Consider the following 22,382-nt stretch of genomic DNA (forward strand, 5'->3'; position numbering starts at 1 on the left):
TATTATTTCGCTATCAATTCTTGGCGAATACATCTAGATAAGCTGGTGTATTATAAGTTCATCTCATAAAGTTTAATAATTAAAACTACCTCATTCTTTAATTTATGCTTGTACTAGTAACTAGCTTGCTAGTGATGAGCGAGTGGAGAGTCACGGACCAAAGAAAAAAAGGCCAAAGGTGAGATGATGGCGGACCACATCTCATTTTCGAAATCAAATACACCCTAGTAATAGGCTAACAACACGAAGATTGAATTAGCGCTGAAACGAAAATCTTCTGGAGTTATGGTACGTACTTGTGATTTAACAAATCTTAGATTATTGTCTGCCAACTCCACCACGTCGCTAGTTCCAAAATACAAGGCAATGGTCTTGTGTCCATCCAAGAAGAACAGGAACATATATATGTAACACAAGGATATGCCCAATGTGGTGTTGGCTAGTTGGTGTTTGTGGGTATTTAGAGCTGTGCTGGCATGGGGGTGGTTGTTTTCAGGCAAAAGCCTTTGCCCACTACTTCATCGAGCTGATAGCCCTACAACGCCATAGTCACAATACACACACCACACACCGTAGCATAGCCTTCTAAAGTCGATGAAGCATGTCCCATATTGCACGTCACCGCCTTTGTTGGCCACGGTGTCCCGTTGAGGCCAAGGAGGACCTAACTGTCTAGATATATGATTAAGCCAATAGGAAATTCCTCATCATCCTCCAACAATCTGGCCAAACACCATCGAACTGCGTCAAATTAGAGAGGATGGAGAAAGAGGTCCAGATCCGGTCAGGAAGGGGGTAAGATGGTGATGGAGCTATGCTGTCGTCACCATTATCATTGTTGCGCGAACTTGTTTACTGACAGATGGCTCACAAGGTGATAGAAGGGGGTGGTGGTGAAGCAGCGGCAACATAGACGAAGGATTAGTGTTGTGCATCCTCGGTGTGTGCCTTGAGGCCAATGGTGACAGAGACTATGCCATTTACAAGCATGGTTAGCTGTATATCCATATTGGGTCCAATAATAGGAGAGGAAGGGTCCGTTTGGCAAGGGGCCGGCTCCTGCCGTGAAGCCGTGCAAAACAGGGGGGCTGAAATGGCTGCTTGCAAGAATCCTGGAGGAGCTAGAGCCACAAAATATGGTTTCTCTTAGCTCCCACTCACAAGCTACCACTAGAGTCATTTTGGCAAACATTTTCTATAACGGTTTCAGCTCCATACAGAAGCTGCTTCACAAGAGAAGCCAAAGGTGAAACCCATTCAGGGGGAGCAAGAGCCTTGCCAAACTAACCCTAAATGTACAAAAATCCACAACATTATCAGTGGCACATCTCTATAGGTATTGATGCTAGTTATTCAAGACTAATTCCAGTAGTACTGCCAGGTACCATCCAAGAACTACCGCTCTGTAAATTGGGGTGTGTTTGGCATCCTCTTCACTCCTTGTAGAGCTGTAGATTGTGCTTTAGCTTTAGTGAATTTCGTTATAAAAAAATCAGAAATGTTATATAGCAACCGAGCGTTTTGGACGAATCCAACACTCAGATTCTCCACAGCATGTGCCCGCAACGCCCGTGCTCGCGCCCCCATGCGACTCCTCCCTCTCACCCCTCCAGCGGCGGTGGCGGGTTTCGGCGGCGCCAGCACGGACGAGGTAGGCGGGCTCCTCCTCCTCCTCCTCCTGGATCTGTGTCCACCGGAGACGAAGACGACGACGACGGTGGCTAGGGTTCTGGTGAACCTCTTCCTCTCTTTCTTCTCCAACTCCTGTGGCTATAGAAGGGGCCGGCCTGGGGGAGACAGGTAGACCAGGGCGGCGGCGATGGTGGCCTGGCGGTTTAGGGGCTCTGGCGGCGGTAGCAACGGCCGGGCCAGATTAGGGCGAGGGAGTCTCGGATTTTTTTATTTTAATCCTTTTTTATTTAATATTTTAATAATAACCGCATCCAGGAAAATTTTGCAGATCGGACCCTTTTGGTCGCTTCAGTCCTGCTGGCGCGATCAAATAACGTTGTCACGCTAGCACATGTGGCGTGGCAACATCTGCCACATTGAACGGCATTTCAGACGTGGAAAAGCTTGTCGCACCACTCCTAGTATTGTTTTGTCGCGTCACCGGGACAGGCCACCGGGAGTGGCGTGACAAGACTAAATTTTTGAAAAATCATAACTCTTCGATACGACGTCGGATGAATATGATTTTTATATAAAAATTATAGATCTCGATGAGATCTACAACTTTCTAGTTTTAAATTTTTTTGTTTGAAAACGTTAAAAGGCTAAAAAAATAATATAAAATTTTAGAACCATAATAATCGCATACCAGCGTTTGCCGCATTAAAAAAATAATATCTTTTTTGTATGGAGTCAAATGAAGATATTTTTTATATCAAAATTATAGCTCCCAATGACATATATAACTTTGTAGTTTTGAGTTTTTATATTTAAGGTTGTTAAGATGCTCGAGAAAATAATCTAAAGTTTCGGCATATATTAATCGTGCACTAGGACTTGTAGTCTCACAAAAATTATATTTTTCTTCAAAAGTGTCAAAAGAAATACTTTTCATATCAAAGTTAAAGCTATCAATTAGGTCAACATCTTCTTAGTTTTGATTTTTTTCATTTAAGATAGATGTTCAAGAAAACAATATAAAATTTAAGAAACATATTAATTGTGTACCAAAGCTTACCTTTAAAAAAAACCATATACTTCGTATCTGATGTCGCATAAAAATAATTTTTGAATGATAGATGTAGATTTTATCAATAGCTACATCTTTAATATAAAAGTGTATTTATTCAACAATAAATGAAAATATATGATTTTTTTCTAAAAAAGTAAGCTTTAGTACACGACTAGTATACCTCTTAATTTTTGTATTATTTTCTTGAGCATCTTAACGATCTCAAATGAAAAACTTCAAAACTAAAAACTTGTAAATCTCGTCGATAGCTATAACTTTGATATAAATGATATCCTCATTTGACACCTATCAAGAAAAATATAATTTTCGTGAATCGATAAGCCCTTGTGCATGATTAGTATGCTGTTGAAGGTTTATATTATTTTCTCGAGCATCTTAACGATCTCAAATATAAAAACTCAAAACTACAAAGTTATAGACGTCATTGAGAGCTATAATTTTGGTATAAAAAGTATCTTCATTTAAGCTCATACAAGAAAGATATTATTTTTAAATGCGGCAAGCACTAGTACATGATTTTCGATTATTATGGTGATGAAATTTTATATTATTTTTTGAGCATCTTAACGTCCTGAAACGAAAAAACTCAAAACTTATAAAAATCATCTTCATCCGACGTCGTATTAAAGAGTTATGATTTTTCAAAAATTTAGTCTTGTCACACCACTCCTGGTGGCGTGATAAAACAATACTGGCACGCCACCGGGAGTGGTGCGACAAGCTTTTCCACGTCGAAAACGTCGTCCAACATGGTAGATGTTTGCCGCGCCACATGCGTTGGCGCGACAGCGGTGTTTGGTCGCACCAGCGGGAGTGGCGCGACCAAAAGGGTTAGATATGAATTTTTTGAGCTGTTATTATTATAATATTTAATAAAAAATTCTCCGTAGTCCGCTGGAGTTGGAGGAGATGGCGGTAACCAAGCTCGCCTAAATTGGGGAAGAAAGCGGCGGTCGGAAGAGGGCGGGGGGAGGGAAAGAGGGTGGCCGCCGCAGACGCGATAGGATCTCGTTGGAGCTCCGCGGCCACGACCGCGACAGCGGAGCTGTGGCGTGACTCTACCGCGCCGCGGCGTGGACGGTGGGCGGCGGGAGATCTACTAAAAAAATACTTGAGTGGAGAAGAAGATGCAAATAGTCTTGTTTTCAACAGTTACCTAAAGTCACTATATACTGCGTATGAAATTGGAAATTGAAATCAGCTTTCCTAATTTATATTGTTTGTTTGCATCCGGAAAAAAGTTGAGATGTACTGTATAATCGAACAAAGTCAAAAGAAAAAAGGAATCGTCTGTAAAGCCGGGACGGGACAAGAAATTAAAAGAAAATGGTGAGTAGGTGATCTTATTTGAAGTCAGGCCATGTGATGCGGGGTAAATAAAACACTTAAAATAATAAGTTTATAACAGCGAGGAGGATCGGATCAGATCCGACTATCGGAGCAGGAACAAAAATCGGTACTGCGACATGGACACTACTACTAGTGGACAACCACGTGCCCCCGCGCAAGTTGTTTTTTATTATTGTTATTACACAGTGAGTGAGAGTGACGGTGGCGGATGGATCCGAGGTCGGATCACTCTCATCACTCAAGAAGTGGCGGTGGTGCCGGCGGCGGCGACACCGCTGTTGGTGTTTGAGCGGAAGCAGTTACGGCGGATCTCGCCGACGTTCCCCTGCGGGCCCCTGAGCTGGCTCATCTTGACCATGGAGGTCCCGAACTGGTCGTAGAACCACCAGTGGTTGTCGGCGAAGCCCTGGACGAGCCAGCTGGTGCGCGGGTCGGTGACGAGCCCCTGGTCCGACGGCAGCATCACCCCCTTGTTCTTCTTCAGCGTCAGCTCGATGAAGTAGAGGTTGTCGAACAACGCCGGCGTCAGGAAGTCGAGGTCCCGCAGCGTGTCGGCGCTGCCGGGGGCGGAGCACGTGGCCGTCACGCACCGGGTGATGTCGTCGGTGGCCGGGCCCGCCACGGCGCCGAACGAGCTGCACCGCGCCTTCCCCACCGTGTGCGCGCCCGACAGCGCCACCAGGTCTGCCGGGTCCGACAGGTTCTTGCTGGCGAACGCCGACAGCAGCCCGTCCACGGTCGATGTCGGCGGCGGCAGCGTGAACACATCGTTGTTGGACGCCGGCGCCGCGCTGTCGAGGCGGCCGAGAGGTACCGTGAAGGAGGGGCCGCCGGACAGGCTGACGGCGTCGCGGGTGGCCAGCACGGTGATGTCGGCGCACGAGACCGTGGGCCCGCACGCCGCGTGCACCTTGGCGCGGATGTCCTCCACCAGCTGCACGGCCTCCTGCTGCAGCCCGACGTTGGGCGGGAGGTCGCGCTCGCCGTTGTCCAGCAGGATGGACGCGTCGCACCCCTGCGGGAAGCAGTCGTGGAAGAAGAGCCGGAGGAGCCCCGCCGTGAGACGCACGTTCAGCTGGAGCGCCGCGTCCACGGTGGACCGCACGATCGTCTCCAGCTGCGGGCACGAGTCCACGTGGAAGTACACGGACAGCTCGTTACTGCTGGCATCAGGGCGGCTAGTAGCCAGAGGCACGACGGGCCTCGAGGAGACGGCAGAGGCGGCGAGCAGCACACCGACGGCGGCGGCCACGACGAATACAAGGCCGCTCATTGTCGCCGGCCGCGCGTCGTGTTGCTACTAGTCTACCACTAGCTAGTACTAGGTGACAAACGACTAGTAGATACAACAAAGTGGCTAAGCGCTTTGCTGGTGCACTGAAGCCCGCAGCTGATGATATTTATAGCCAGTTCACAGTTGCAGCCAAGGCCATGGAGCTGGCTTAGTGCTTGTTTAGTTCCTGAAAAGTTTCTCAAAAAATGCTACAGTAGCCATCACATCGAATCTTACGATACGTGCATGGAGCATTAAATGTAGACGAAAAAAACTAATTGCACAGTTTTGTTGGAAATCGCGAGACGAACGTTTTGAGCCTAATTAGTCCATGATTGAACACTAATTGTCAAATAAAAATGAAAGTGCTACAGTAGCCAAATTTTCAAATTTCGAGAACTAAACACGCACTTAGCCAGAGAAGCATGGGTAATAATCAAGCTAACTGTTAGCTGTACAATATTGTCATTATTATTTACAGCCTATTTAAAAGCCCAACCCATATAATACTCTCTCCGTATTTGATGAGTAAATTAATTCTTGGAGTTGCGTTAAGTCAAACTTTGTTACGTTACTAAATTTATAATTAGTTTTTAGAGTTATCTTTAGTCAAACTTTTATAATCTATACTCTTATATATATATATATATATATATATATATATATATATATATATATATATATATATATATATATATATATATATATATATATAAGAGTATAGATTATAAAAGTTTGACTAAAGATAACTCTAAAAGCTAATTTATTTAGGGACGGAGGAAGTTCGTGCTTCATCATTAATAATTGTCCCACTTTATTCTCTCAAGCCCTGTTCGTTTGATGTTGAGATGGGAGACAACTGAAGGGGGTGGAGGAGGATTTTGACTTGTAGGGGATGGAATCCCTCTCAATCTGTTCCAAACCTCATGGATTTGGGATCAAAAGAACGAGCCCTCATAGAATTTCTCAAAACACGTGTATCCGCTGAATACAGGTCTCATGTGATACTTTCTATAGTCCACTTATACATCCTCTCAATATACTTGATCTTAGTAAGCAGAGGTGAGATATGATAACAACTCCCCCTGTCTTTTTACATGTTGTATTAGTCTTCTCCTGAGTCAAGCATTTCTATCTTTGACCTTTAATTTTTAAATATATATATAGGTTAATAATATAAGATTTATTACCTTTAGAATTTATGAAAACTAAAACTATTATATATAGTTCATGTGTCTTCAGACTATATGGATTTTTTTAAAATTAATAGCTAAAATTATGGATGCTTAGTTTAAGATAAATTTAACATGTCAAATAAAAAAATGGTCTACGAGACGAGAGGTACAGTGGTACAGATGGATATGATTAATACTCTCTCCGTCCATAAAAAAATATAATTTTTATTTTTTAAGAAGTCAAAGAGTTTAAACTTCGACTAAATTTATATAAAAAATATTAACATTCGTGATACAAAATAAGTACCATTAGATTAGTTATAGTATATATTTTCATAATAAATTTGTTTAAAAATATAAACTTGATTAAATTTGAGAGTTTGACTGATGTGAATGCAGTAACCGGAGAAGCTGTAGTAGATCTTCGTTGGGGCCTTGGGGGCACGACGATCGATGCTGCATCGCGTCACTTCACGTGATTGAGAAATTGACGATCCAGAGTGAGGTGGTGTTCAACGGACGAGTAGAGTTTAGGGTGGCTGTATTATATGCGAGTGTTTGATAATAATAATAAAATAAATTACATAAATTTTTAGTAATCAATAAGATGAATTTATTAAGTCTAATTAATTCATCATTAGCATATATTTACTGTAGCACCACATTATCAAATCATGGACTAATTAGGTTTAAAATATTTGTCTTGCAAAGTAGTCATAATATATACAATTAGTTATTTTTTAGTTTATATTTAATACTTTAGGTACGTGTCTAAATATTTAATGTGATAGAGAATAAATTTTTAGGAGAAAACTGAACAAGACGAGTCGTGCCTGCATGTGCAGCCATGCAGCCGTGCAGGTGGAGGTGCAGACGCGATTCCATCGCGAGTGGCTGCAGTGCCGTTCCTCCATCGTCTCTAACGGCTACTTAATTCAAGACTATATAGCACATTAAAGACTCATGCAGCAGATAGGGTGTGGTTAGTGACATTTTTGTAGCATAATTCAAACCAATATAACGTTTTTGTTTTACAATATCTTGATGTTCGGTTGTCCCACGAAAACACAGGGAAGCCGTATTTAGTATAAATAATTGTATTTGCTTGATTACGCTATGTTGCCTATAGTCATCTCCATGTTCTACTAGTTTAGGCCTATTTGGTTTCCCTGCTAAAGCTAAACTTTAGTCACTTTAGCTATTAATAAACTACCAAATAAACTGACTAAAAATGGACTAAATTAGTTTAGTCACATTAGTCATCCAAGAGAAGTTAGAAGTGGGCTAAAGTGCTCAGTAGACAAGGGCTGTCCCTTATTATTGCTGGCCCCCAACCTTGATTTGGACATTTATTAAGGGTAATTTGGTCTTTGTTGAACTGTTTTAATGTCATTTAGTCACTTTTAATCACTAAAATCGGTGACTAAAGTTTAGTCATTGGTTTTAGTGGAGGCATATGGATGCAGGTGCAGCAGGTTTGGGACTACTCACGGCGGTAGACCTCCATTTCCTCTATCCATGGGTAATGATGTGCCTGTTAGCATTATTAGAGACGAAGCATATATGCTCAAAAATTGAAAAAAAAAACTATAGTATCAATAGGCAGGCCAAATAAAGGGGCCTCTTATCCAATGTGGCCGAAGGTTGGCACATGATAGGACAACCAAACTGGCCCAATTAGCGGTCCGTTAGCAGGTGGCCATGACCACAGGCCCAAGGTTAATTAGGACTGCCTTTGAGTTTACGCTGCAAAATACTAGATTTTAAGAATTGTTGTATTTGTTTGTTTCTTCCTTCTATTATTAGGAGTATATTCATAAATATCAACACTTTGGAAAGTATGGTTGAATAAATTCTGTAACATGCTTTAACATATTGGATCGGAAGAGGTAGATCAGGATTTTCCAAATATTTGGTTCAACATTAATACAATTTTCGGAGATTTTCATTCGGCTCAATTGAAGTTTCTATGTATGCCTATGGAAAGGGGAAACTAAACATAACATGCTCTTTCATTTTCTCAATCGCGCGCACATCTGCTATGCTAGGAGTAAAATAAATAGGCTATATTTTTATTTAAGAGGAAAATAGCAGAAGCACCCAAATTCGTCTCAACGTCAACAACAACAATGACTTGAGAACGACCTAGATGCTCTGGTTGGGTAACCTGGACGGACCAACTAAGCTTGGTTTAGCTTGCTAACAAACAACGACAAACATTGCCGGACACTAGTTACTTATTTGACGATCGACAGACCACATGCTGGCGGCAGCGGTCTCGATCAAGCAGAGGCCGCAAGGCCCTCGTCGTCGCCTGAGCCAGCAGCTGCAACGTTGGTCTGGAGGTTGACGCCGGCGTCGCGCTTCAAGCAGTTGCGTCGGGCTTTCGCACCTCCGGGGCTCGTCAGCCTGCTCATCTTCTCCATCGCCTGCGCAAACTTTTCGAAGAAGTTGCCCTGGTTGTTGGCGAAGGCGTTGACGCTCCAGCCGGCGCGGCCGTCGTTGGCCAGCCCCTGGTCGGAGGTGAGCACTCCCTTCCTGCTGATGAGGTCAATAAAGTACCTGTTGTCGAAGGAGTCCGGCGTGATCTCGTCCAGGTTGCGCTGCCGGTTCCCGTCGCCGCCGCAGAATTGGGCGAGCTCCTTGGCGAAGTTGTCGTTGGGGTTGGGGCGGATGGTGCGGTCGCTGAAGGAGCTGCACCGCGCCTTGCCGACGGTGTGGGCGCCGGAGAGCGCGACCACCTCGATGGGGTTGTCGAAGCCCTTGCCGTTGGCGGCGAAGGTGTTGAGGAGCGTGGTGACGTCGGCGTTGGGGGCCGGCAAGGTTTGCACTTGCCATGGTTGTGCAGGGCCCACGCTATCAAAGTGGCCGAGTTGCATGTTGATGAAAGGGCCACCGGACTGCATTTTGCGTTGGTGCAGGTTGCGCGCATGCATAAGCTAGCTTCTTCACTTGTTGGAACGTACTATGCATGCATGCAGATGCAGTGTAATACGAGACGCTTCTTTCTCCGCACCTCTTGTGCACCGTGTCTCGGATGCTCTCGATGAGCTGCAGCGCCCTCTGGTTCAGGCCCTTGTTCTGCGGCTCCACGTGCTGCTCGCTGCCGGGGTCGGTCTTGTCTGCGGGAAGCAGTCGTGGAAGAAGGTGCGCAGGAGGCCCGCGGTGACCTGCACGTCCTGCCCGCGCGCGCGGCCTGCACGGCGGAGCGCACAATGCCATGCAGGTCCGGGCACGACAGCGCGTGGAAGTCCGCGGACAAGCTCCCCGTCGTCGTGTCGTTCTCGTTCATCGTCGTCGTCTGCAAATCAGGCAGAGGCAACAACGGCCCTGCTACGGCTGCTGCCGTCCATGCTGTGGCTGCGCACAGCAGGACGAGCAAGGCCAGGAGGGCATGGACGTTGCCTGATCTTGCCATCGATCTACTAGCTAGCTAGCTAGCTATAGCAGGTCGTATTGAATTTGTACTAGAACATCAGGCGCCCTTTGGGCGTCCTACCGTGACTTCTCTTCCACAACTTGAATTTTAGCAGGTCCATTGGGGAATTGCTTCATTCATCAACAGCCAAAAAATTATAATGCCTAATTTCCTAAAAAAAAAAGCATAAACGGTTTATAATCTTGAGTTGACAGGTAAAACACTACAAAGGCCATATAGATAAATAAGTAAAACATATGAGATCACAAAGCTACATTCAGGGAGTGAGACAAGACCAAAAGAACTAAAGAATTCACTCGTTGACAACAGTTCTACAAAAAAAGAAGACCAAAGATAAAACCTATTATCATTATGCATATAATGGATTAATAGTACATCTACATAGATAATCCTGTAGCCTCCTGTAGCAACGGCCATTGTGATCATGAAAAATCAAATCACGAGTATCATCATCAGAACAAAGTAGTCAAAGCCCTATCAGCTGCAATTTGGCACACAGCACATCAGAGCATGGTACGACATAGAAAATAGATGCAAGCCAAAAAAAAGAAAAGAAAAAACAGAAACATGGCTTACAATAATCTGCAAAGAACCATTGAGGCAGTAGCCATTTACGAAGGAAATGTTAAATGATATTTCTTAATGCACGACGTAATATTCAATAAATAAATTACTGGTCCGTAAGACATTCTATTTGCCCTCCTTTTCCCAAATCAATTTTCAACTCTAACATCCTGTGTCTTTCTTCCAAGAGTAACCCACATGTCCAAAGGAAAAAAAAACAGAATGGCAGTAGCAAAGGTATTACACAAATAATAGCTGCAGTCTACGCATGTAGAAGAACATGATGGTTGAATCTCAAGGCTCATAATAAAGTCCGCTCTCAGATTAGAAAAAAAAATCCAAAATTGGATTAAAATGGTGACAGTGGGTGTTGTTTCATTCGATAGACATCAATTTCCAAGAAACCAAAAGTTACTTGCAATGGGATCATTTAAAAAAATTCCATCTATCAGGCGCCCGAAGGGCGCCCTGCCATGACTACTCTACCGCATCCTGGAATAGTTGAATTTCAGCAGGCTCGAGTTATTTCATCCACAGTGCCAAGCAGATAAGCCCTACGTACGTAACCATCATCACTTGAAAGCAAGATGAAATCTACATTCATTGTACCTCCTGAAAATCAGATATAGCGCTATAGCTATCAATCTATTTAATCATTGTATCAATCTTTAGGGTAGGTAATACCGAAAAAGGACAAATTTCGTCAAGTTATGCCACTCTGCTCATTTTATACAAAGTAATAACATTCTAGAGCCATTTACATCATTTGGTGAAAAATAATCCTAGATAAATTTTGTCCAAATAAAAGGTCGGCCAAACAAGTCAAAGTTTTTCCTCAACTCCTAAATTTTTGTCATTTGCATAATATTCCAATAACTGCACCCCACACCCTGAACGGAATGTAAAAATGAAGTGCCTGAAACAAAAGTACCAGTGTCAGGTTTACATAAATAATGCATTTGACAAAAAAAATTATACCACGTTAAATACAATATTTTGCAGTGGGTTTAGCATATGAGAAGTAGAATGACCATTAGATAAAGTTATGTCACACCTGGATCTACTTGGTCTTGGATCATCTAAAGACCATGACTGCAACACATTAAACATTATTGCTTAGTTTTTACCCTGAACACAGAAAGCAATGGTGCAGCAGCATAATTTGAGAAAGTGGTCACCGCAGGTACACAACCTGATGGTTGTTATTAACTTTGTTTATATAGTGAACAAATAAATAATGCAGGTAAACTCCAAACTCCTTCGCCTCCCAACCTTTCTTACTAGGTCAGAGCCAGGGCTGCTTTCCTCTTTTTGATCTCGGGCGCCCTGCAGTGGATGAAGAGACGCTACTGTCTGGTAAACATAACTTTGTGTAGCTATGATAACTAGATGGTAACACTAAGATCTAAGCACATACATCTACATATATTGCTGGATTTCATAGTCACAGTTTTAGAAAGTAAACCCAACAATAAAAAACTGCATCCATTGTGCAGTGCTATTTTTAGGCCACTCATGCTAAGCTATTGTGCTTAGAGTCAAAAGAGAGCGATAAAAAAGGGAACTGTAATGTATATAACCAGGATGTAAGGACCACAAATGATAGCTCAATGCACAGAATCATGGATATAATATGCAAAAAAGCTTTAGCGAAGTCCATACGACTCGATTTAAAACACATGCCCTATGTCGACACTGCTATCAAAGTGATTTAATTTCACTCATACAACAAATTGAGAAGGTAGTCGCATAATTCATACGTATTAAGGTTAACATAATAATATCCACAATAAGACCTTATTTCAAAATTCCCTGGTGCATCTTTTTACAAGAACCACTCAAAGGTTGATGAGCTATACGAGATCTAGCCTGGAAACAATATCTATATTTGAAGAAACATGATATTAATATAATGCAATTCCCAAATTAACCAAGAGACACGCACAAGCTCCATCTAACTGTCTAAAGGTACACACTTAACCTACCATTTAATCATAAGACAAAACTAATCCACCTAACTGGATTAAGAGTCATCATCAACACAAATTGTAGGGTGTTGTAAAATTAAGGTTCATAACTCCACACAAGTTGTAAGGTGCCGAGTAAAATTAAGGTGGTTCTATCCCAATAGATGGTTGATTCTAATACAAACAAGGAGAGACGAGACATGGATGGTAGGAGTAGAAAATGTGTCAGATCAGGATAATTCGTATTTCAACCACCATGGAGGCTTTTTTTAGTAACATGAATTGTACAAAAACACACATCAAACTCTGTATATGCCTTGCAGATTCTTTTCCCCTATGACTGTTATCTAACAGCTAGAAATTTAAAACTATAGGAGCCGAAACTGAAACACAACATTTTTTGTTCATTTCAAGCTAAAACCTGACAGAGATCTCCTAAGTGGATGGCATAGACTCGGTTTGTTTTAGTGAGACACTACTCGTTTTTAGCCACTACTAAGCGGATGACTATTCAATTTAGGAGCAGCAGCGGTACACGTAATATTAACACTAACCCTGTTGAAACAAATGGCAATTCTGAAATTCAGTTAGCATGAGATGCATCTCTGCCCTACTACTGTAATAAAAAATACTGTAGTAGAACCAATGATCCAATTTTGATCACTACAGACAATGATACAGCTTAGAAAGATCTGAATGACCAAGAGAAACATTGCAATTAGAATATCCAAACATAATGTACCCATGCATGGTGACACAAATTACATATGTCAATATTCCTGTTATGATGTTTTTTTTGGTATTGTACCTTAGATGTGAGGATCAATGCTACTGCCATGTATAGCGTTCCCCTACTCTTTTCAAAGCATTTCTGAGTTCAAATCACTCTTTATGGACATAGTACTGATTCATGGCCTCAAACAAAATCATTGTTTCTTTTTTTAACACAGGAGAAGAATATATTTCTAAACACTAACGCTGATTCTGTGATTCAGGTCAACCACACGCGGAGTAATAACAGCATACTTCTGAACACCATCCCCCTCTCCTGCCATTCTAGTCACGATGTCGTGCGGCACAGCATGCCTGTCGCGCTTTGGAGTTCAACCCTCTTGCCTGCCCTCATACTCTTGGACAAGGCCACGAGCATCCTGCATACCAGACACGTGCATTTGCCATTTGTTAGAGCCTGTCATCTTTACTCTAACCATCAAATATACAAAAGCTAGTGCAGCTCAGCAAGGGTGCTTACTCCCACGGCACATCAACAGCATCCAGTTGCTATCGCTGTCCTCAAACACCATGGCATGCTCCAGGTCGCCATACATGTCCATCAGCCCTGCACGAAATGAAATAGAAAGCGCAATTCTTCTTCAGTTTCAATCCTCCCCGTGGCTTATTATACATGCAAGCGTCATCGATCTGCGTGGGTTTCTGATTGATCTCGCGTAGCATAGCAGCAAGCTTACTGATTGAGCAGTAGCAGAAAATCTCACTGAGCGCCTCCTCGAGCTCGTTGTAGTCGTCATACGACGCCACGTCCACCTTCCTCAGGTACGGCTTCCCGTCCATGCTCACTTCATATCTGCAAGGAGCCACAAGAGGCAACTACCAATAAGGAATCACAGGTAATAGAAGTGACGAAAGGTGAACGGATGGCGCGAGAGAAACGGACCAGATCTTGCCACCGCCACTGTACCGTAGGATCGATCTGGGCGAGATCCTCATGGTCGTAGAGAAGAAGGTTGATGCTGTTCTCACGGAGAGAAGGGGAAAACCAGAGCCACGGTTGTGGATGAGGCGAGGCAGCACGGCGCGCGTGGCCCGTGGAACAATGTGGGAGTCAGGCGTTCGTGTCGGCGCGGCTGCCGTGAGCACGGGGAGGCGCAGATCCGGTGCCGGTCGGAGTAGATTGGGGCCTGGCATCCGGAGATGACACGGGCATGCTAGGGTTCGGCAGCGGCGCCCGAGACAGCTCCCAAGCTCCTATCGGCACAGATAGATGAAAGAGAGAAGGGGAAATGACAGGAGAGAGAGACACGGAGGAGAGCACTTCTTGTGGGTGGAGAGACGGCGGCGAGTCGAGAGGCGTGCGCGGCGCACAGGAAGGGTAGCGGCGGCCGGTGAAGAAAGAGAGGAATGAGATGAGGCGAACCGGTTAGGATTCAGGTCTGATGAGTTGGACCGCGGGTTAATTTACAAAAATATGGAGGGTTTTCTTGCAAAACGAACACAACCACGTGTCGGCACGCGAAGGAGCCAGCAATGCTCCGGTGCTTGCAGAACTGAGTGGATTTTAACATGAGTAAAGTACACGAGATGTCCATTAATTTTCGTTAAGGTGTTATTTAGGTTCATTAACTTTGAAATTGTATTTTTTGGTCTATAAACTTTTAAAATGATTCACTGTAGGTCCATGCTATTTATTTAACCTTAAATCCAACGTATATTTACAGAAAACCCCTTACCTTTCTATGTCGAGCAAGCTCAGGTCCTGGCGCCGCAACGACACCAACACCAAATGTACGCCGGCATGCGTGTGCGTGTGTAGGCTCTGGCGTGCGGTCGTGGACGACCGAGGGCTCCTCCTCCCGCACGCGCTCCGTCCGCGCTCGTTCCCGGGCTTCTTCGCCAACGTCGTCCACGCCGCCACCAAACCGTGGAGGCCTCACCCTCACCCATGGCGAGCCTATGGAGGCACCCCGCGAGGGCGGCGCCACCGCCGCCGCCCGGGAGCGCCGAGGCCGACCTGATCGTCGCGGCGAGCTCGAGCACGCCCAGGCGGAGGCCCTTGGCCAGCGTACGCCCAATGTGGGGCAGCGAGCCTGAGCGGCGCGCTATCGCGCTGACTCTGCATGTGACGGGAAGCGGGCGCCGCCGCGTGGAGCGCGCGACGCGCCGCCTTGCGAGAAGAAGCAGATGCTGCTGCATAGCTCATGCGGCCGAGGCTACGATAGCGTGCACGCATGGGAGGGAGGCTGTCGTCTCGCGTCTGGGAGGGAGTGGTCGGGGCGAAGAGAAGGAGCGGAGCTGCGGGCTCGCGCAGGTGGGATGTTGGAGGCGTGGGGTGAGCGCCAACACCGTACGACTTGCGTGGTGATGAAACGTTTGTTTGGCCATCACAGCCAGGAGCCAGCGAAATACACGATCTTTGTTAATTTAATAATAGCGAATTAGCGATATATAAACGTACTCCGGTGGATTTTCAAAAGAAAAAAAAACTCTGCACAAATCATGAAGCAAACTAGTAGTCCAATTAATTTTAATCCAAACAAAAATCTCATGCTACTTCTACATAAAGTAGCACACCCAAATCCAAGTAACAGCAAATTAACAGAACTAGTAGTACTGGAAACTAAAACTGAAGTCTTTGCAGGCTAGCAGCCGCTGCGGTCCAATCGACGAGTCTTGTTGTTGTTGGCGGCCTCCAGGGATGGGAAAGGGCTGAACATGAACAAGGATGAAATTCGATTAGGTCGAGTAGGAAACATATAATTGGGTACACAGGAATCAATAACTTCTCTAATACAAAAACGGCAGTGCACAAATGTTGCAGTGTGATCTACTTCCAGCTATATATATCAGATGTTCAATTTGCTAGTTATGGACAAGCTCGATTTTGCAGTATATGTGAAAGGCTAAAAGTTCAAAATAAACATTGCACACGGTTTGAATTGGTTTCAAATCTTGTTGCTAGTCGTTGAGCACATTTTTGTCAACAGTCTTTGCTGTGATCGGGGGGAAGAAAATGACTTCGCTCATGCGAAGAGAAGACTCACCAGGTGTAGCTGGAGAGGGCGTCGACAGTGCACGGGCGGTAAGGGATTGCGGCCTCGACACGGTCACCATCGCCCAGCGACACAATACGACCCAGGTACTGCACTTGCCGCCGCCGAGATGGTACGCCACAGCGTGGAACGCGCCGGCGACGAGGAAGATCACCTCCTTGCTCGGGTGACACCCCAGGATCGAGAACTGAGTCTGGGCGCCGGCCCCGATGTCGAGCACCTCATCCACCGCCCGGAGGCGGAGCACCCGTCGCCCACGTCACCACTGCCAACTTCCTCGGCGTCCTCATCGGAGAACCAGACGCTCTTGCCTCGGCCTCCACCTCTCCCTTCTCCAGTGGCGAGCGGAACGCGGTTGGACGGCGCGTGATGAAGCAGGTCCAGCATGCGCGCGTGCACGGTGAGGTCCTTGTCGTGCGTCAGCGTCCACTCCAGCTGTCCACCGCCATCCGCCGATTCTTGCAGCGCCCACACCTTCACGCGGAACGCGTCGATGCTTGCGTACCGCAGCAGCACCCCGTCATCGGTGGTCGTGAAGATGGAGTCCATGGGGAGGCCCAACGAGATGTGGAGTTCTGCCTCGTCGACCGGGAGCTTGACCATGTCGTACGTGCCCTCCGAGCAGTGGAGCACCACCATGATGCGCTTCTCGCAGTGCCCATACGACGTTGGAGGCCGGCGGGGGCAGGAAACCGGGGTGAGGGTGAGGCCTCCACGGTTTGGTGGCGGCGCGGACGACGTTGGCGAAGAAGCCCGGGAACGAGAGCCGACAGAGCGCGTCCGGGAGGAGGAGCCCTCGGTCGTCCACGACCGCGCGCCAGAGCGTGCACACGCACCACGCACACGCACAGGCACACGCACGCCAGCGTACATTTAGTGTTGGTGCCATTGCGGCGCCAGGACCTGAGCTTGCTCGACATAGAAAGGCATGGGGGTTTTCTGCAAATATATGTTGGATTTAAGGTTAAATAAAGAGTATAGACCTACAGTGAACCATTTTAAAAATTCATAGACTCAAAAATACAGTTTCAAAGTTGATGAACCTAGATGACACTCCAACAAAAATTAATGAACCTCCGATATATTTTACTCTTTTAACATCTTCCCATGCAGCAGCCAGCTGCTCTGCTGATATATATAGGCATTGCAATGGATGGACTCTGATTGATCGTAGCTAGTGGCATGCATTATTATATTCATGGAGATTGATGTTGTCTTGGCTACATATCACGTGGATGTGGATGCCTATAGCTAGGGACGAAAACGGTCGGACAATTCTTCAACCCTTTTCTATACATTTGAATACGAAAACGAAAACGGTAAAGCCAGATACGAAAACGAACATAAACTTACATAATATCGAGAATTTCAAAAACAAACTAATTCGAGCGGGATTATTTCGAACACGGTCGGTATACGAAAAATCAATATGAAATATTAACTAGTAGGACCAAGTGCATAACAATTAACAAGTAAATAATAATTAACAGGTCCTACAACTTTCTTAAAAAGTATCTTCATTCGACACCATATAAGGAACATATGATTTTTCTAAGGCAACAAGTGATTGTACGCGATTTAATACACCGCTGAAACTTTGTTTAATTTTTTGAACATTTTAAAGACCTCAAATGAAAAACTGAAAACTACAAAGTTGTATATTTCGTCGATAGCTATAATTTTCATATAAAAACCATCTTCAACCGAGATCGTATGAAAAATATACAATTTTGTAAGATTTGACTTCTAGTGGGCCAGATTTGGTTTAAACCAAATTTCGAATTCGAGATATTCCGAATTAAAAGTAGAAAAGTAGAAAGCGGTCGGAAAAGTGTCTAAATTGTTTTCGTTCTGATTTCGAATTTGGTGTTTCGAATTTTGAACCGAATTCAAATTTATTCGAAAATACGAATTTGATCGGATTAAATATAAAAAACGATACGGTTCGGTACGGAATATTTCCGTACCGTTTTCATCCATACCTATAGCTCGATTCAGATTCAGAGTCCCTACACTACACTGATCGACTCGAGGTCGAGGATGCATCAATAATAATCTCGCTCCACTTGCATGGCCATCAATTTGATTACTCAGACACCTGCTTAAGTGGGGTAATAACAAGATCAGGTACAGTACTGACCGGGGTTAAAGTAATTTAAGCTCCCCACCCCACGCCGACGATCAGTGAGATACTACCTTCGTTTGTACTCTCTCCGTTCGGGGGAAAAAATGTAATTCTCAGGAATCAAATGCTTTTGAGTTCACTAAATTTATATAAAAAATACAAATAAGTATGGTATAAAATAAGTATCATTAGATTTTCTTAGATAATGAATTTTCATTAATCCAGCCTCTATATCCACCAAGAATATATACAGTCAAAAGGATACAAGAGCACTTAGACTCACACCTCTCAACAAAGAGGAGAACACGCAACCAAAAAAAGAGAAAAAAACCTATGGCCTCGGCATATCCCTGCTTCCTGACATCCTCCGCTGAAGCGGCCAGATTCGGTGAGTGGAAGTCGTCAAGTTGCCACTGCTCCTTGTGCGCCATCGTTGCGAACCTCCGCTGATGCCATCTTCATCCGCTTCAAGTGAGCTGACGCCATGTGTCTCCAGTTAGCCCACCCTTCATCGGTCATTGTCGTCTAATTGAAACTAGCCTATCGGACGCTAACCGACAGGATTCGCTTACCGCTTCACCGGGCCGCTGCTCCTGGTATTAATTATGAAATCTGGTGCTAATGGAAAGTTTCATATCTACATTTTCTCAAAAAAAAAACGTTTCTCACAGTGAATCAGAATCACTCCATAAAACAGTTTAGCTAGTAGACTGGATTCTAATTCAAAAATATATATTTTTCGTAAAAATCATATAAATAAAACTTCGCATGTGAAGCTGTTTGAAAAAAATAACCTTTTCACACAAACAATTTTAAACATCTTGAGAAGTTATGCAAAATAAAACCTAAATCAAATTAGGACTCTTAACTCTAATTTAAATGTGTACGCTCTAACATCACATAAAATCCACCTATCCACATGCATGCATTAATATAATTAACTAACTAGCGCGCGCAGCAGCTGATCGATATGATCGAGGGCGATGCATCAATCTCCATGATGCTGCCTGCCACGCTATATATTTAGCATAGATCTGGTTAAAATTACTCCAACATCGATGGGCAAGTGGGTTAAAATTATGCATGCAATGCCCAATTGAAGTTAAAGAAAGCTCATCACCACCGAGAGGATCGATGTGGGATTCCTTCTTCTCCCGAGGCAAAGCCATCCTAATCCAATACGCACCGACGCTTCTCGCTATACCTCACTGCATTGCAGTACTGCACTGCGCTGCGTCGTTGCATCCATGCATCAAGCTCAAATGAGGGTCACCGCATAGCTCGCCGTTTCCATCTACGCACGTGCAAGCATGGTCAAATTAAGCACAGATCTCAATTCTGACGATGCATGGTTTTTTATGGGCACATATCGGCATACGTGTATGTGTGCCTGCTTACCCATCAGAGTGTAGCTAGCGTGCTTTCGATCATATATGCTAAATAAAACGGTGTCTCAACAAGTTCCTAAAGCATTCTAAATCATGTCTCAATACGGTATGAAAACATTCCATGACAAAATAAATATGAGATGCAACAAGCATTTATGAATGCAACATACATTAATGTTGTTGAATATATTTATGTTGGTTGCATCTCGTTTTTATGTTGTGGAACGTTTCCAAAATGAAATTCAGACATGGATTGCAATCAGTGGTGGAGCTTAAACAACACCATAAGGGGGGCCATAAGGGCCACTAGTGATGCATGAAGCAATTTAGCCATGGATTACTGTAGCTTTATTAAGAAAAATGGAGAACCCAGGGGTGGCCATGGGCAATATTAGCCTTACCTATCCTCCGGCCTTGGTTACAATGTTTTAGACATTTTCCTGATTTTCTAGTGCTAAATCTATTTTTATGCTTCTAGACATATTTTCATTAGTTATAAATATTTATTCGCGGGATGCTTGTGACCAAATCTATCGTCTCTCAGATTTTGCATTGGGATTTTTAGAAGCTTAATTTTTTTTTGCTTAAAAAACTGTCAGGTGTTTACTGGATTTTGTTGAACTAAAACAGATGGAACTGTCTTGAAAACTACAACTAACCTAGATAGGAAGTTAATTTAAATGGTTTGAGAGTTGTGAGGACAAGTTGACTAATTTTGGAGTTGGAGGTGAAAACTTAACTCCCGTGATCGTCAAATTGGGCCTTTGCATCATAGTAATTTGATAGGCTTTTCGTGTACGTTTTGGAATATTGGGCCCTTGGCCTCCCTAGCTAGGTAGCCCAAAGATTGTATCCTCATGATGCCTCGCTTGGTCTTTTGGCACAAAATGGATGCAGTACCCAGCTCCGAGTGGTCGGCGACGGCTGCCCATGGCTTCATCACCTGGCTGACAATTCCGCAGCTCCTGGATCTCTACACCAACCCCGTCAGGACGGTGCTGCAGACCATTCTGGTCCAGATTATTGGAGGGATGTGGGAGTGGGTGTGGGTGAGGATTCTATCCTCGCTCTACATGAAGCTCTCCCTCCGGGCGTCGAAGATCAAGCTCAGCAGTTCCTTATGCCCTCAGCCATGGAAGTTGAGGCTTACAATCATGGCCTGCAAAGTGGCGCGGCTTGCGATTAACCTCCGGGCGTTGAGCAAGTGGATCACCATCCTGGTCCTAGCGGCGACCTCTAATCGGCCGACGGGCATGCTGGGCAGGCTCGAAGTGCCCTTTGATAGGAAATGAAAGTACTTCTGGGCGTACATCAGTGGGTAATACTTAGTTTAGATGAGGGAACTTGCTGATCTACCTCATATCGAGTGCAGTCGCGGCCATGAAATGCTCTAGGTTATACCTTTGTCTTGCGCATTCCATTCCATCTCCTTTAATGTTGATGCAACACATGCACCAACCAATCACCAAATGATATGATCCACTTCATATCATCACGTGATCGTATTGGTTCATCGATCTTGACTTTACTTGTTTTTCACCGTTGTCTTCGTCCATCGGCGCCAAGTCTTCCTTAAGCTTCACCAGCACACGATCTATCGCTCCAAAGCCTCCGACCTGCCCTTCACTCTTGTAACCGGTCCATCATGTCAAGTCATGTCTTGATCTTCTCCACCTTGATCACATGACTCAATGTCATGTCTCATGTGCAATGAGCTCCTTCATCATCACATGTGTGAGCTTTGCAACATCTTTAAGCCATTTCCACCTCTATAGCATATATTGCTCACACACATATACATGTTGACTAATCACCTGCGTATCTCACATAAATACAATTAGTCCACCTAGGTTGTCACTCAATTACCAAAACCACACAAGGACCTTTCAATCTTCCCTTTTTTGGTAATTGATGACAACTCTACAAATATATAGAAATTAAGCTCTTTTGGATTCATGTTGGTTGTTCAAGCAATTTTACCATGTGTAAATAATTTTAGACAAGTACCATAAATCCAAAATGGTAGTATTAGCTCCCCTACATATGTACTAGAGTGTTTGATTTGAAGCTTGCACATATGCATAGATTGGGAACATGGGAGAGTAATTACTACCAAATGATGCTAAGGTGTATAGAATGAACCTTTAAAGTGTGATATCAATTGGAGTTGCACTTTTAACACCATCCTTAGCACCATGAGTAGCTAGACAACAAAAATACTAGAAACCCCGTGTAAAAATATAAGTCTAGCTACCATCCTATGTATGCTAGTTATCAAATCATCATTCAAGTTCTACAACTAGCATACACCACACAAGCATGCATATCAAATTTAAGAAATTTATGCAATGCAAGCAAGCACATGACTATGCACATATCAAATGCAACCAATCAAAGTTCATGAGCTTGTTCCCCCTACTTGTGTGCTTTTCTTGTCCAAGAATTTTGATCCATGTCTTTTCTTCAATGTAGCTCCCTCTTTGTCCATGTCCATGTCCAACCTTAACTTCTTTGTCTCAATCTCTCCCAGAGCCCCCCTACTTGTATGCTTCTCTTGTCCAAGAATTTTGATCTATCTCTTTTCTTCAATGTAGCTCCCTCTTTGTCTA

General features: G+C 44.2%; 1 protein-coding gene, 1 long non-coding RNA gene and 2 pseudogenes across 5 annotated transcripts; all 4 read right to left on the reverse strand.

The window, feature by feature from the left end:
- Positions 1–4,199: 4,199 nt before the first annotated feature.
- Positions 4,200–5,422, reverse strand: LOC136497178 (cationic peroxidase SPC4-like). Its single transcript, XM_066492965.1, has one exon. The coding sequence runs from the start codon at positions 5,325–5,327 to the stop codon at positions 4,293–4,295; it is 1,035 nt and encodes a 344-aa protein (XP_066349062.1). The 5' UTR covers positions 5,328–5,422; the 3' UTR covers positions 4,200–4,292.
- A 3,271-nt stretch (positions 5,423–8,693) lies between these two features.
- Positions 8,694–9,920, reverse strand: LOC136495443 (cationic peroxidase SPC4-like; annotated as a pseudogene).
- Positions 9,921–10,234: 314 nt separating this feature from the next.
- Positions 10,235–14,602, reverse strand: LOC136496801 (uncharacterized). Of its 4 annotated transcripts, none has more exons than XR_010769118.1 (5): positions 14,148–14,602; positions 13,942–14,057; positions 13,725–13,811; positions 11,698–13,623; positions 10,235–11,597 (listed from the first exon to the last, which is right to left on the reverse strand). It is a non-coding gene; the product is annotated as an uncharacterized lncRNA (long non-coding RNA). The 4 variants fall into 4 exon arrangements; XR_010769117.1 differs by having other exon boundaries at positions 10,236–11,831; positions 13,499–13,623; XR_010769116.1 differs by having other exon boundaries at positions 10,237–11,421; positions 11,560–13,623.
- Positions 14,603–15,849: 1,247 nt separating this feature from the next.
- Positions 15,850–17,133, reverse strand: LOC136496279 (uncharacterized; annotated as a pseudogene).
- Between the last annotated feature and the right edge of the window lie 5,249 nt (positions 17,134–22,382).

The sequence above is a fragment of the Miscanthus floridulus genome, chromosome 12 (genome assembly GCF_019320115.1).
Source record: "Miscanthus floridulus cultivar M001 chromosome 12, ASM1932011v1, whole genome shotgun sequence".
In the NCBI taxonomy this organism is placed as follows: Eukaryota; Viridiplantae; Streptophyta; class Magnoliopsida; order Poales; family Poaceae; genus Miscanthus; species Miscanthus floridulus.